The following is a 16,107-nucleotide window of genomic DNA, read 5'->3' on the forward strand; positions in this document are numbered from 1 at the left end:
AAAAATTTAATTGATATCTTTCCATTTAAATATTATAACTGAATTGTCTATTTGGTTATCAGTTTTAACACATTCACTGCTGCCCGAATATGTACAGGCTTTCCCCATGTGCTGCACTCTTGATTAGTATTTATACATAATATATTTATATAATATCATGTATATATATTAACTATGTCATTCTCACAATATATATACATTAATATATGATGGACGCACATGTGCGTCCATAGCACATGACCTAGAATTTTCATTGTCATATGCTGAAAGCGCACTTGTGCGTCCATGTTTATTTCACCATGACTACCAAAATTTCGTCTTTGGATATTCTATTATTAGCCAGTTTATGTAACAACTAATTACGATTGATAAAATGTTTGGTCAGTAATGTAACTTTGTTCTCTCATGAACAAAATCGTGGTATAGATTTTTTAAAATACGCGTAGTTTGACAAATGGGAAATCAAAATAAAACATTCTATAATTTACAAAAATCTATTTTATATATTTACAGTAAAATATATGTACAACAAATCCTTGAATTTGAAATCTGAATTTAGGAACTGGCGCTTCATTTGTGGTATTCCGTAAAACATGCCAAACATAGTCCGGGATAGCCGGGACAAGCTAGGCAGTGATAAATTGTATCCATCCTTTTGCCCTTGGATTTGCAGTTCCTACACTTCTTCCTCATCGTTTTGCCATTATTTCCTGAAATTAAAGAGTTTATGCAACATTCTATAAAAAATGCTATCAAAGTTATGAACAAAGTGGGTTTATTTTCACTAATATGGTACTAATTTGCTTATTGCTAATTGTAAATTATATAAATGTATCTTACCTTTTTGGCATTTAGATGGGAAATGATCCTTTTCCTTGGGGCTTAGAGCTAAAGCTAAGCGGGGTTTATTGGCCAATAGAGCTTTGATAACAACAAGTCTGTAATCATACAGAGTCATTTTTGTGCCAATAGCATATTTATTGCAAAGCAAATATCCATTTATTATCATCATCTGCAGGTAGTGTACAAAAAGCTTTTTGTACCAACGTAATGTTTTACGCTCACAGGGATAGTAGGCCATCAATTGATCCTTTCTATCTACCCCTGACATGTATGTATTGTATTTAATTATGGGCAAAGGTTTTTGCACTCTAGCTCCACGTTTGTTTGTTGTATCAGTAAGTTCATTGCTGTGTTCAGTAGAAATATACATCACTGTCCTCTTGTCTTGCCATTTTCCTACCATAACATGGTCCTCGGAGTACTGAGCAATGGTTTCACCTTTCCGCAACTTCTTCTTTATAACATCTGGAGGGTTCTGTTGCCGGTTTGCTTGCAAGGTTCCTGTGCAGTATATGCCCTTTTCTAGAAGAGATTTTGACAGGTCATGGGAATTGTAGAAATTGTCCATGTAAATTGCATGGCCATTGTTTTCTTTCCCCTCTACCAAGTGCTTCACCACTTTACTAGTATGACCTTTGCCACCCAATTCGTCTTGTTGGCCAGTATAAATCAGAGTATTGAGGACGAGTCCATTTGGTTCAGTGAGGGTATACATTTTTATACCATACTTGTGGCGTTTATTTTTTATGAACTGTCTAAAAAACAAACGTCCTCGCCACAGTACCATAGCCTCGTCTAGGCTAAGTTCCTTTCCCGGATATTACACATTTTTCATTTTGTCATTAAAATGATCAACAATCATTCGAATCTTGAAAAGCCGGTCATCATTTTCTTCATTGTTGTTGCAGAAATGTAAGCAACGCAAAATTATCAAGAAACGATCACGACTCATGTAGTCAGGAATGATATTTTTGAACAATTGATCTGTTTTCCAATAATCATTTATACGTGGAATGATGATATTTCCCATGTGAAGGAGTAATCCTAGAAAAACCTTGAATTCATTCATTGTCAAGTCCTTCCATTTATTTATACGGGAATGTACTGCCAAGTCTGCATTAGTAAAAAAAACTTCAGAGGCATAATTGTTTGTCATGTCAATAATCTTTTGCATGAAATCCTCATCAGCTATCAAATTAAAATAATCAATAGGTGTGCCATCCCCTGGCAAAGGTACAAGTAGTTCATTTGGTCTGGTATGGTGTAAATTAACAAGATTGATTTGCTCATTCCATTTTACCTGAGGTAGCCTATCCGCACGTCTAGGCCTAGGCCTAGGTCTTACAGGTTGATTTTCATTTTGGTTCTCATTACAAGCCTCATCTTGTATGTCATCATTAGTGTTAACATTACAAATATCAGGCTCTAAAATCTCTGATTCAATTTGTGGATCTTCAAAAACCAAATGTTCAAAGTTTGTTTGCTCAAAGTCATCTTCAGATTCACTGTTTGAGTCTTGTTCTGGCACATATTCATCTTCATTCTCTGAGTAAAAATCTTCATCGGAATCCACATACAACTCGTCCAATTCACTCACTGTAAGATTGTTTACATCAATGTACTTATTCACTGTACGAGACCGTTTGGGCCCGGTAGACGGACCCGCTTCTTCATCACTCATTTTCAATATTTGTACTGACACTGAATTATAAGCAAATTGCAAACGAATCACACAGTAGCACAGCCAACAACCTAACCAACAAGTTTGCATTACCCATAATCCCACGAAACTGTCAGCTGGATATGAAAATGGCGGACAACCACGACGCTGCACGAAGCGCGCAAGTGCGCCTGCAGCACACGGGCAAGCGTACGCCAAGCGCGCATGTGCGTCCGCAGCAGTGAACGTGTTAAGCTAATTCCCAATGTTTTGAATGTGATAAAAATTTAGAAATCAATACTGAGTTATGTTCAAATTTATGTTTCTCATGACCAGCTTTCAATGAATGTAACCAATGCGTGACATTATCACTTTTAATGCTTGATAAATCTCAGCCAGGATCAATCTGGGTGGTTTTGTCCGACATAAAATCAATATCATACAAGTCAAGCACAAATTTTATTACATTAAAATTGTCCTCTTTCCAATCTATTAACTAAACACACAAAACAACAGAATGTGTTGTTTGTGTGTCTTGGTGTATTGCAATATCAATTTATTACTGAATTTGCACATGTATTATATATAAAAGAAGTTAGATGTATTATTTCAACATTCTAATTAGAAAATAATTGAATATGTATTATTTCAACATTCTAATTAAAAAATAATTGAATAATATTAATTTTTAATTTGAAGGTTGTTTAAATTAAAATAAAATCCAAGATTACTTGGTAAGCAAAGCCAGGATTGAAAAACAAATGTATGTATTACAACAAAAAGTTTAATTAAATTTGAATAATTGACTTAAATATTTCTCAATTCTCATACTTTTCAAGCTGTTAAAAAGGACTATTTCACTTTGATCTAATTTAAGTTTTTATGTGTGATTATATTGATCTGTATTGTTCTCATGTACAGATGGGAAGGAGCACGATTTGCTGATCTGCTACTCACCTGAAGATGCAGACTTTGCAGTGGGCGTGTTGGCAACAACATTAGGGAGCCGCTACCACCACACAGTCACTCTTTGTCAGATCAACAATGCTCGAGGTATCAGCATCAGTCATTTTGTCGTTACTGTCATTAATAATTTATTAATAAAGTTAGTACTAAACTGAATTTTTGTAGAAATCTTTTACAACCTATTTTGTGTTATGGTTACAATAGGCAATGTATGTGAATTGTTTTCATTTTAAAATCTTCTTTGCAACTACCTTGTGAGAACTTTATGACGTTTTTCAAATAATTTTTACGTTAGTTTTTTATATTTGTAACTTGTATATATATGTCTGTTTACAGCAAGTGCAGAACTCCAGTTAGCATCTACCCTGAGCCGTCACCTGCTGGTTGTCATGTCACCTTCTTTGTTTGAGAACCAATGGACCCCTGTCACCATATGTCCTTTATTCAAGCAACTATCCGATATCCACAGCAACATTATCTGTGTACCATTACAGGTTTGTTTTTTAAATTCTTTCCTCAATGTCATCTTGTTTTCTTAAAATGAGAAATATAAATTATAAGAGAGAGAGAGAGAAAGAGAGAGTGAGTGCAAATTAATGCATAGAAATAAAACAAAAGGTGCTATTTTCTTAAGAAAAACGATCTTCTGTAGTGAAGCAACATTGAAATTTACTCCATAAGAACAATGTAAAATTTCAGTCACTTTTACACCCTTTTTTTGGTTGTAGAATTAAGAGAGATGTCTCATTTTAAAGGTGTAATTAATATGCATCAAAATGCTTTAGTTAACATTTGTTAAGTATATACGAATAACGATCACAGGAAATATGACTGTCCATAACAGGGAAGCAGACATGCTCTCCTATATTAGAAATACCAATATTCTCCAGCAAGTACAGTTATCTCTTACAACACTTGAGATATCACAGGAAATATAACTGTGCATAACAGGGCAGACGACACACTCTGCTACATTAGAAATACCAATATTCTCCAGCAAGCAATGCACAGTTACCTCTTACAACACTTGAGATATCACAGGAAATATAACTGTGCATAACAGGGCAGACGACACACTCTGCTACATTAGAAATACCAATATTCTCCAGCAAGCAATGCACAGTTACCTCTTACAACACTTGAGATATCACAGGAAATATAACTGTGCATAACAGGGCAGACGACACACTCTGCTACATTAGAAATACCAATATTCTCCAGCAAGCAATGCACAGTTACCTCTTACAACACTTGAGATATCACAGGAAATATAACTGTGCATAACAGGGCAGACGACACACTCTGCTACATTAGAAATACCAATATTCTCCAGCAAGCAATGCACAGTTACCTCTTACAACACTTGAGATATCACAGGAAATATAACTGTGCATAACAGGGCAGGCGACACACTCTCCTACATTAGAAATACCAATATTTTCCAGCAAGCAATGCACAGTTACCTCTTACAACACTTGAGATATCACAGGAAATATAACTGTGCATAACAGGGCAGGCGACACACTCTCCTACATTAGAAATACCAATATTCTCCAGCAAGCAATGCACAGTTACCTCTTACAACACGAGATATCACAGGAAATATAACTGTGCATAACAGGGCAGACGACACACTCTCCTACATTAGAAATACCAATATTCTCCAGCAAGCAATACACAGTTACCTCTTACAACACTTAAGATATCACAGGAAATATAACTGTTCATAACAGGGCAGACGACACACTCTGCTACATTAGAAATACCAATATTCTCCAGCAAGCAATGCACAGTTACCTCTTACAACACTTGAGATATCACAGGAAATATAACTGTGCATAACAGGGCAGGCGACACACTCTCCTACATTAGAAATACCAATATTCTCCAGCAAGCAATGCACAGTTACCTCTTACAACACGAGATATCACAGGAAATATAACTGTGCATAACAGGGCAGACGACACACTCTCCTACATTAGAAATACCAATATTCTCCAGCAAGCAATACACAGTTACCTCTTACAACACTTGAGATATCACAGGAAATATAACTGTGCATAACAGGGCAGGCGACACACTCTCCTACATTAGAAATACCAATATTCTCCAGCAAGCAATGCACAGTTACCTCTTACAACACTTGAGATATCACAGGAAATATAACTGTGCATAACAGGGCAGGCGACACACTCTCCTACATTAGAAATACCAATATTCTCCTGCAGTAATAATAGATCTGTTTGTTTACCCTTCTCTAATACTCTCCAAAACTGTGATGGCTTGTACAAATCTAATAATATGAAATCAATTTAGTATTAGAAAAACTATATTAAGAAATAGTTTGCTTGGTGAATGTTATGTAAACATATAAAAAATAATCTTTGAGGTGTTCAAAAAATAACACAGCTCGGCTCATTTCATGAATTTACGACAATGGCTTTCTGGACATTTTTATATGCCATTGAATGTTTCAATATTAATGGTAAAAAACCGTGATAATTTTTTAACGTTAAACCTTTAAATATAACAAGAAAAGTATGTTGGCTTTGCAATTTTGCACACAAAAATTATTTCAATATGCTTTTTTCAAAGTTACTTCATGTATCCCAAAGAGTATCTAAAAAATTAATTTACTTCAAATATTAAGCAAAAATTAATTTACTTCAAATATTAAGCAATCATGCGCTAGAAGGGGTACACGATAGTCTGAGGTATTTCTCTAAGCTCGGGGATTATACAGGGTGCGGCAGCATAACTTCCTTTTTTTAAATGCGCGCCATTCAGTTAGTTGATGTCATAGCGGAGCGCTAGTGGTCTCATTCAAGAGGGGGTACTCTAAAGTTTTGTCCCGACACGGTTCAGTCACCATCATGCGTTGGAATAGTGAGGAGCGTGCCTTTGCCATTGAGGCCTACTTTTCAAACGGATGATCGGTTATTGCAACACAGCGTGCATTTCGGAATCGCTTTAATTTAGCCCCGTTGACTCCGGTCCCAGACCGCAAATCAATTTTTACATGGGTCACTACATTCAGACAAACTGCAAGTGCGACAAAACGAAGAACTGGAATCCCTCGGCCCGTTAGATCACCTGAGAACATTGAAGCAGTGAGAGCGTCAATGTTGCGATCACCATGGCGTTCTGCGCGCAAACACGCATCTGCCCTTGGACTATCCGATCGTTCTGTGAGAAGAATTCTTCGTGATGATCTTCATTTTCATCCATATAAGATGGCGATAGTGCAGAAAATTTCAGAACGTGACTTCAATTCTCGGATGAACGCGTGTGAGCTTCTTGTTGTTGTCGTTCCCGAGGGTGCTATTGTTTTTTTTAGCGAAGAAGCCCATTTTTATTTGAGTGGGTCGGTTAACAAACAAAACATGCGCTACTGGGCTGACACCAACCCTCGAGAATTGCATCAAAGGCCTTTGCATTCATCGGAAGTCACAGTGTGGTGTGCAATTTCCTCAGCTGGAATTATTGGTCCCTGGTTTTTTGAGGAAAATGAGGTTACAGTGACAGTGACTTCTGACCGGTATGTAAACATGCTACAGAATTTTTTTTCCTACGGTTAGAAGATTGGGATTTGGGGGACACTTGGTTCCAACACCCCTGTGGGTGGTGTTGTTGCGTATATTTCCAAAACCCCATAGAAAAAAATCACAAGGTGACAGATCGGGAGAACGTGCCGGCCATTCCAAATCGCCTCTAATTGAGATAAGGCGCTCTGGAAAGTTTTCCCTCAAAACAGCCATCGATGCTCTCGCAGTGTGTGCTGTTGCACCGTCTTGTTGAATGTAGTGACCCATGTAACAATTGATTGCGGTCTGGGACGGGGCTAAATTAAGGCGATTCCGAAATGCACGCTGTGTTGCAATAACCGAACATCCGCTTAAAAAGTAGGCCTCAATGGCAAAGACACGCTCCTCACTATTCCAACGCATGATGGTAACTGAACCGTGTCGGGACAAAACTTTATAGTACCCCCTCTTGAATGAGACCACTAGCGCTCCGCTATGACATCAACTAACTGAATGGCGCGCATTTAAAAAAAGGAAGTTATGCTGCCGCACCCTGTATTTAACAAACCACCAAGACAGGCATACTATAAAAACGCAATAAATAAATGCATATCAACGTGTACTCCATCGGGTGCACTACGCGCTTAGAACTCCTTTAGGAAGACATTCTTTTTTTGAAGTATACATTTTTGAAGTAACATTTTTCCAAAGAATGTTCTGACAAGAAACATTTGGGAGCTATAGCGATATTAAAAATTATTTTATTTTATAGTTTTTTTTATGTTAAAAAATCCATTAAAACATTTTTCAATACTTCATTTTTACAATACTTAAAGGAGATTATCCTTGTACTCTCCTCTCAGCACAGGAGGAGCTCGTCGGCTAAAATCTCTGCTTTTTAACATTGCCATATGGCACCCATTGCCAACCAACCAAATGATTATATTCTGTTTGAGTGGATTATCAATCAAATCGTTTTATGAAATTCTTTTCTCTTTTGACACAACAGCACAGAATGGTTTTTTAAATGTTATATATAATGTTTTATATATATGTATATATATATATATATGTTATATATAAATGTTTTATATATATATATATATATATATATATATATATATATATATATATATATATACTATGCCATTATTTGTTTTTTCCCATTTTACATTGACTCAGAGTTTTTCATCTTTAATTATAATTCATTATTCATATAATTAAATAGACGACATTTACTGTACAAATTATTTTAAAATAATTTCAACCCAATAACAACAAAAAGTTTTCTTAACATGTTCATCTGTGATTGATGATTCACTGCTGTTTCATCGTAGGGTATCAAGATGGATGCCAGTTGGAAGTCAGAGGAGGGATGTATGTTACGCCAACTGCTAAGTCGATGCTCTGTGATCACATGGGAGGTCAATACGCCGGCTCAACGGCGCAGGTTCTGGACCAGCCTTCGCCTGTGTCTCCCACCCCCACTCTCCCCTCCTAGTACTCGGCAACGGGAGATGACAGCCACCACCACAACCAAAGCCAAGCTTTCCACATTTGCCAAATCTAATGAAAGCTTAGAGGTTTTGGTGTAATTGTCATCTTTAGACTGCAGTAAACATTACTAAGATGATTTCAATAAAAGTTTTAATTTATATTGTTATTTAATCATTATTTATTATTGTATAGAATGTTTGATTCTGTGTTAATCACATGGTAGATATAGTTGTTCTTTATAAACTCTAAATGTGAAAAATACATTTAGAAGATTAATAATTATCAACTGTGATTAATTAAGTATTACAATGTAAAAAGTTTGTTTTATCTCAAAAATCTTTTTATATTCTGTTATAATGAGAAACTTGTTGCATTGTAATACTTGTTATTTGAATACACTGTGAAATATAAAAGTATTAATCGAAATAAATTTAATAAGAAAGAAAATATGATAACAGAATTTGAGTTTTGAAATTCAGAGAATATTCTTTTACAGGGAGAGTTCTATAGTTCAAATTAGTTAATTTAAGAAATCCCAAAAATGAAGTTTTTTTTAGTTTTTCTAATTTGTAAATACCAGGAACAGAAATAATTCTTATTGTAATTTACATCATAATACAAGTTAGTTCAAATTGTACAAATAATTGTTTCCACTTAAACATGGATTTTGGGGTATTCTTCAAAGTAATATCAGTTGATATTGTATGTGTTTCATGTCTCAGTATCATAATTAATCCATAATTATCTAGTACAATATCACTAAAAACAGTAAAAAAGAGTCATTTTAATATCAAACTGTTTTTATTTAACATCAAACCAATTTAAACATGTGGTTTTTTGAACATTATTTGTATTGTTGGGAAATAAAATATTTGAATTTGGACTGTGTATATCTTAAAAAAAAAAAAAAACAAGTGCAAATCAATTTAATATGGTTCTTGTATGAGTGTCAAACATTTTCTTCACCGACTGTTGTTAACCCTAGAAGCACGTACCGTATTTGCGACATATTTGTCTGTCGTCTAAGTGCCAATTTGGCACATTACCATACATAACTTTTGAATTACTAAATCTTATCCAATCACTATAAAATTTATAAATTATGTTTGTAACACAGTTTTCCACTAGAATACAGCTCAGTATTACAACAGCTTGTTTAAAATCAATAGCTGACAACTTGCATGGTGGTTTTTTTTTATTTTCGTGCATCTAGGCAACCAAATTTATATATATATATATATATAAAACATTTATCATATCAAATATAAATTTCTAAAAACAGCATAAAGTTTGGGGTCAAATTTATACTCTTAATTTTTTTTAAGCTAATACATGGAATCATATGTGGCTAATATAACATTTTTATATAGTTTTTGAAGTATTACAATATTATGTTAAAAGTTAAGAAACGTAAATCAATAAAACGTGTTTCTGTGCTTTTTTGTGAAAAAAAACTGTGTACAATACATATGAACCATTGGTTGTAGTTAAAATCAACTTTAGAAGAATACATTATTGGGTACCTTAAAACACTGTGCCTCTATCAGTTTGTGTGCCACTTCTAGGGTTAAAAATTAGTTACAATGTGCCTAACACTTTAGCTCCAGCAGTCTATATAAATCTGTAACAGTATAATTACTATCATGACCTGCCATGCATGAGGCTGAGAATGTTATATACTATAAAATTGTATTTGTTTATCCTTCATAACTATACATTGTCATAAAATGTCAAAATTGACTTACTTTTTCAATAAAAAATTTTCAGATTAGATTGCAAATATGTTCATACCACTTATTAAAATTTAATAAACAGAATATCATTGTTTATTGTTACATAGTACATTTTAACAAATGCTAAATGCTAGCAATGCACGAATTTTACATAGTTTTAATTAATGTGACTCATTTTAGTGATATAACAAAGCAATTAAAGAGTAAGAGTTTTAAGACCTGACTAATTTCCAAATAAGTCTTTTCCCTAAAAAATAAGGCATTACTCTGTATTTTTTTATTAACATTAACACTTATTATTTACTCGTGAATGAGTATTTTAGTGTATATTAAAGATGTAAATATGTCAAGTAATATTCACAAAGTATAATGCCAAATCTTTGGATTTAGAAAAAAAAAAAACTCTTGTTCAAATCACTAATGTTCATCAACTATAAAATGAAATATATATATATATATATATATATATATATATATATATATATATATATATGTACACACACTCATATATACCTGTATGTAGGTTTGTTTAAATATGTACCTAGATATGATGACTACAAATACATATATTTAGAATATATTTGTAGTAGATGTCATATTTAGGTACATGTTTAAACAAAATTAATAATCCTGACAAACAAAACCCCCATTGTTTTATGTGGTACATCAGATTATAATAAATAGTTTGTAAATTTATTGAATATTTTATTGATATTATTTCACAAAAACTAATTTGTAATAATTAATAAATAGCTGTGTCGAAAGATATTTTTGTCTGAAACAAGTTTTGTATAATAATTTTAAATTCTTATTTACATACTTTTACTGTACCATAATTATTGAGGTCCTGAATATAGTCTATATATTATATAAAATATATAGTCCTGAATATATACTGTATAAGTCTTATACATTTCTCAAAAAGATCCCACTTTTTCAAAGTGCCAAGTACACTAGTGTTTCTTTTAATCAAATTTGATGCTACCAAGGTAGTTTGAATAATAAACAAAGTTTTCCTTTTTGTAGTGTAAATGTGTATTAAGGATGGATTGTGCTTGTACTTCCATGATAGTATATTTACTGTGTGGGAAATTTATTAAGCTTTGTTTTGTATAGCATTTTATAACACTTTTGTTATTTATTCATGTAAATAATACAAACAAAATTGTGTTTTACTTAGAATTGATTTGGTTAATCATATTTTGTTTATTTTAATTAAAACCTTATTGTAATTGCATTATTCCTTTATTTCTAATAGTATTATAATATGTTTTTGTATATATTTTATAATACAATATCCACAATAGAATTTGTAACAGTCATCCCTTTAAAAATCAAATATGACAATAACTTGATCAGTATTAGAAGTGATTGTACAGAACATGACATAAACATGGTGTATATTATTGCATTGTAATTTTTATGTTTTAGTTAGAAGTTTTACTTCTATGGCTGTTCTAGTAGTATTTAATCATAATTAGTTTTGTAAATATACATTCTTAAATGTTGTTTAATTAAATTCATTCTTCAATGTTCATTCATTCTTCTTTACACATGTATTTTTAAAACCTATAACTTGAACCAGAAGGAAAACTTGTAGAGCTACTTCAAATATGTTCTATATTCAGTAAATATGACTTTAATTGGAACAGGTGTAACATATTTTTGAATATATCAAGTCTTACAATAAAAGTTAAAAGCACTGCAAAATATAAATTATAAGTAAAAAGAAGCATACAGCTGAAAGGAAGTCATTTGCGTAACAGAATTCACGTATTTTAATGAGTTTCTCTGAAAAATATTGAACTTTGTGTATAGAACATCCTTTACTTAGCCAATTGAGTTATGTTTATTCTGAATCAATTTCTTACTTAAGAAACCCAGCTTCACTCTGATTTGCCACATTACTACTTTTAAGAATATAGTTTGGTCTCGATCCAAATTTTGAAAAACTCAAAATTTATGCAATTCAAAATTTTTAGTGGCGACATGCATCATGTGTACATGTTTTACGTATTACGTGTGTAATACACATGTACGTATTTTAAAAGCCTCGTTAAATCAAAAAAGGTTTTTTATTTAAAATTTTGTTGTATTTCCAATGGTTTTTTTTAATAAGCAGAAATGTGTTTTAACATATTCTTCCAGAAATTTTAAATTATCACTTGACCATACAAAATTTGTATTATTTAAAAAGTATTAACAGTTGAGGAAAAAAGTGAACAACTTAGTAAATAGGTATGTACAGTATGAATGGTACTTATTACTTATGTTTACTTTGTTAACACAATCACACAGTGTGATTTATAAAAATCGTGATATCTAACCTTTTATTTTTACTAAAACTTGAAATAATACCATCATTAGTTTTATTTATTATTTGCCTCACCCTTGGGTATCACTACTTTTAATAAATCAAATATCCTTTATTTCCATCAGACATATAACATGCATTGGATTGCATCATAAATATTACAAAAATACAAGTACAGTTGAGAATTACAAAAAATTACGGCATTATAAAACAGTGATGTTTGAAAAAAGAGGTTGCATGGGGGGAATATTTAATTTGTTGCTATTCCTGAGATAGTGTCCGGACTGCGGAATTAGTGACTCGAAAATGCCCTGGTTTTGCTTAAAAAAGACTAATGTGTGGTAAATATACATACTTGGAAAAGTAAGCAGATTGAACTTCTTAAAGTGTGATTTGCAGGATGCCAGCAATAGCTCTTACCGCTTTCTTCTGCAAAAGAAAGACATGGTTTGTTCTGCAATTTTCAAAACCCCAAATTTCAACTGTATGAAAGGTAGGGATAAACCAATGCAAAATATGAAGTCAGAAGCACATCGGTGCCCGTGAAAGATGAAAGTCTACGAAGAACAAAAATACCAGCACAGACTTTACGTGCAACATGATTTACATGAAAGGAGAAGCTAAGATTCCTATCGACAATTAGGCCTAAAAATTTGACCATTTGCTCAGAACAAACCTCTGTATCTCCAACCCAAACACTCAGAGTCATTGTTCTTGATGAAATCGAAAAGTCCAGCAATGTAGTTTTATTAGTATTCACGGCCAAACCATTACTCTGAAACCACTGGACTATTGAATTACACTGAACAAACGTATTCATCTCCATATTGAAACGACAAGACTCATCAATTACAAGTGATGTGTCGTCAGCAAACAAACACAACAAGCCCCTCGAAACACAACTGCTGAGGTCATTCACATACAAAATAAAGAGAAAGGGTCCAAGTATGGAGCCCTATGGCGGCACACCTGTCTTGACAATCTGCTCGTAAAAAAAGCATCTTTTCCTAGTATTTACGTCAACGTATGGAATTTCCACAACTTGTCGACACTGACTCAAGAAAGATGATTTGCCAAGCCACGCACACCCACTCTGTCAAGCTTTTGCAAAAGAAGTTCATGCGAAACCAAGTCAAATCAAAAAGGATACCAGCAGAAAACTTTCCTTTATTAAGGGCTTTAACAACTTTATCCAAGAGAGCAAACATTGCCTTCACAGTTGAGCCTCCCATGACAAAGCCAAACTGTTTGTCAAACAAAACGTTATTACTCTCCAGGAAAGCCGTTAACCTTATCAAAACTACCTTCTCAAACACCTTTGAAAATGTCGATCCAATCGAAATAGGCCTGAAATTATCAAGTTCCTCAACCAGTCCCCTTTTATGTAACAGCTTCACAATAGACAACTTTAAAATGTCAGGAAACGCGCCATTTTCAAACGAAAAATTTATCAAATGGGCCAGTGGCCTAACAAAATACTCCGTACATGATTTAAGAAGCTTCGATGATAAATTGTCAAAGCCAAAGAAGCCTTTGCTTTTTTAGATCTGATGATGTCAGATACTTCCACTTCAGAAACAGGTGAAAAGAAAAATGAAGACACCCCTACACATGATTTTTGTTGAAGAAGAGACAACGACATGGAAAATGATCTTGCATTTGACACATTAATGAAGAAATCATTGAACAGGTTGGAAACGTCCTTCGGATCCCTACTCCATTACTGTCCTTGATGGTTCGAGGGATATCTGCCGAAACTCTTGCCTTACCTCTATGCTCGTTCACTAAGTCCCACACAGTCTTAACTTTATTTGAGGAAGTCTGCAGTAAATGTTTAACTTTAGATGACATAGCTTCCCTCACACTAGCCCTATATTGCCTCTTCAAAGAAAGGTAGCGTTTTCTTCTCTCATCAGAAGAACTCAGGTCTTTAGTTTTATAATAACAATGTGCAACCAAATCACGTAGCTCAATTTGCTACTGGGTTAAAGACACTTTGGGATTTGGAGAACACCCACGAATCCGAACTCTTTTCTCAGGAAAAGCCTGAATGAAATAAAACTCTATAGAGGACATTAACAAGCTCATTTTATCATCCATTGTTCTAGCTGCATAAACCTCATGCCATGTTTCCCTACCCAGAAGATGTCTAAAAATACGAACATTATCCTCTACAAATGATCGCTTAAGCATAAACTTAGGGCAATCAGGACTAGATAAATACCTGACATGTGAGATTTGTGCATGGTGATCGGACAGAGCAACTGAAAATGTCTTCAGAAAGATCAGAATATACGTGATCGATTAGGGACCGGGAGTTTTTAAATTCCCTTGTAAATGAAGTTACTTTATTGCTTAAATCGTGAGACGCCATCATGGATAAAAGATTATCTACTTTTATGTCAGCAACAGAGAGATTAATATTAAAATCACACACAACCACAGTTTTAACTGCTGGATTTATAATTTTGTGAAGGCAATCAGATAAAACATCTCATGTTCTTGCACTGACACTGAAAAAGGTTTCGGTTTATAAGCAGTAACAAGAAGAGGAAACTGTCTGAATTGAAAAATCGCTGCCGCAAGCTCACACCTACCCTCTCCTGACAAAATCAGGAGACATTTAAAACATTGTGTTTTATTGAAGATTTACTAAAGATGCAAACACCTCCCTTTTGATAAATTGTCCTACAGAAAGCTGTAACAACAGTGTAACCATGCAGTGACAAAACCTCAAACTCAAAATCTCTCAGGTGGTGTTCAGATAAACAAATTATATCTACATTTTCGGCATCAATAAAAAGATAAAAATTATCAATCTTGTTATTTAGACCCTGGACATTTTGATGAATCTTTACAGTATCAGGCGGGCTATCTAGATGTCCAAGATCTGCCACTGCAGAGTCCCTGCCGGGGACCACTCATAAAAAATCTGTGAAGGGGGTCAACACCTCTTCAAAACCCTCAGACTGCTGCAATGCCACAATGAAAACAGACTCAAAAAGCATAGCTAGACGAGTTATACCTCTCCTATTGAGGTGTCGTCTATCTCGGGCCAGGTCACGCCTCCCTACAGAGCAGTTAGCCTCCACATAAGTGGCTCCTGACATAAGAAGCTCTTGAATCTTTACAGAATACAAACACAAAACTGATAATTTTTGTATGATTCTATAGCATTTCCGTATACAATGTGTTCCAAATTTTATGCAAACTGAAGGATTTTGGAAACATAACAGAGATTAAAAGGACAAATTTGTGCGTAATATCAAGACACAATATGGTCAAGTTAATTTTTGGTTGCATTGTTCATTCACTGCTCTCTTATTAGTACCTACCTGTACACAAACCTGTTTTACATGGAATCTGGATGATTTTTTTTAGTTTTTAAATAACATAATGAAAAATTTTTAAGTTTTATCAAAATAATTTATAACTTATTTTCCTCCAACTAAAAATATCCGCTGGGCCATAAAACTAAAAGCACTTGTAACATTATACACAGAAAGCAACATGTATTATTGAAAACCACTTGTACCGTAAATTATACGCTACTGTACTTAAAAACTGTCT

General features: G+C 33.7%; 1 protein-coding gene across 1 annotated transcript in view; it reads left to right on the plus strand.

The window, feature by feature from the left end:
- The window catches only part of LOC124359622 (X-linked interleukin-1 receptor accessory protein-like 2), a 72,447-nt gene extending 61,979 nt beyond the window's left edge, over window positions 1–10,468 (plus strand). Inside the window, exons 7-9 of the mRNA XM_046812524.1 lie at window positions 3,425–3,556; window positions 3,806–3,963; window positions 8,331–10,468. Coding sequence (XP_046668480.1) covers window positions 3,425–3,556; window positions 3,806–3,963; window positions 8,331–8,588 — 548 coding nt within the window. The 3' untranslated portion in view covers window positions 8,589–10,468. The remainder of the gene's footprint in view (window positions 1–3,424; window positions 3,557–3,805; window positions 3,964–8,330) is intronic.
- The last annotated feature ends 5,639 nt before the right edge of the window (window positions 10,469–16,107 follow it).

Source organism: Homalodisca vitripennis, chromosome 4 (assembly GCF_021130785.1).
Source record: "Homalodisca vitripennis isolate AUS2020 chromosome 4, UT_GWSS_2.1, whole genome shotgun sequence".
NCBI lineage: Eukaryota > Metazoa > Arthropoda > Insecta > Hemiptera > Cicadellidae > Homalodisca > Homalodisca vitripennis.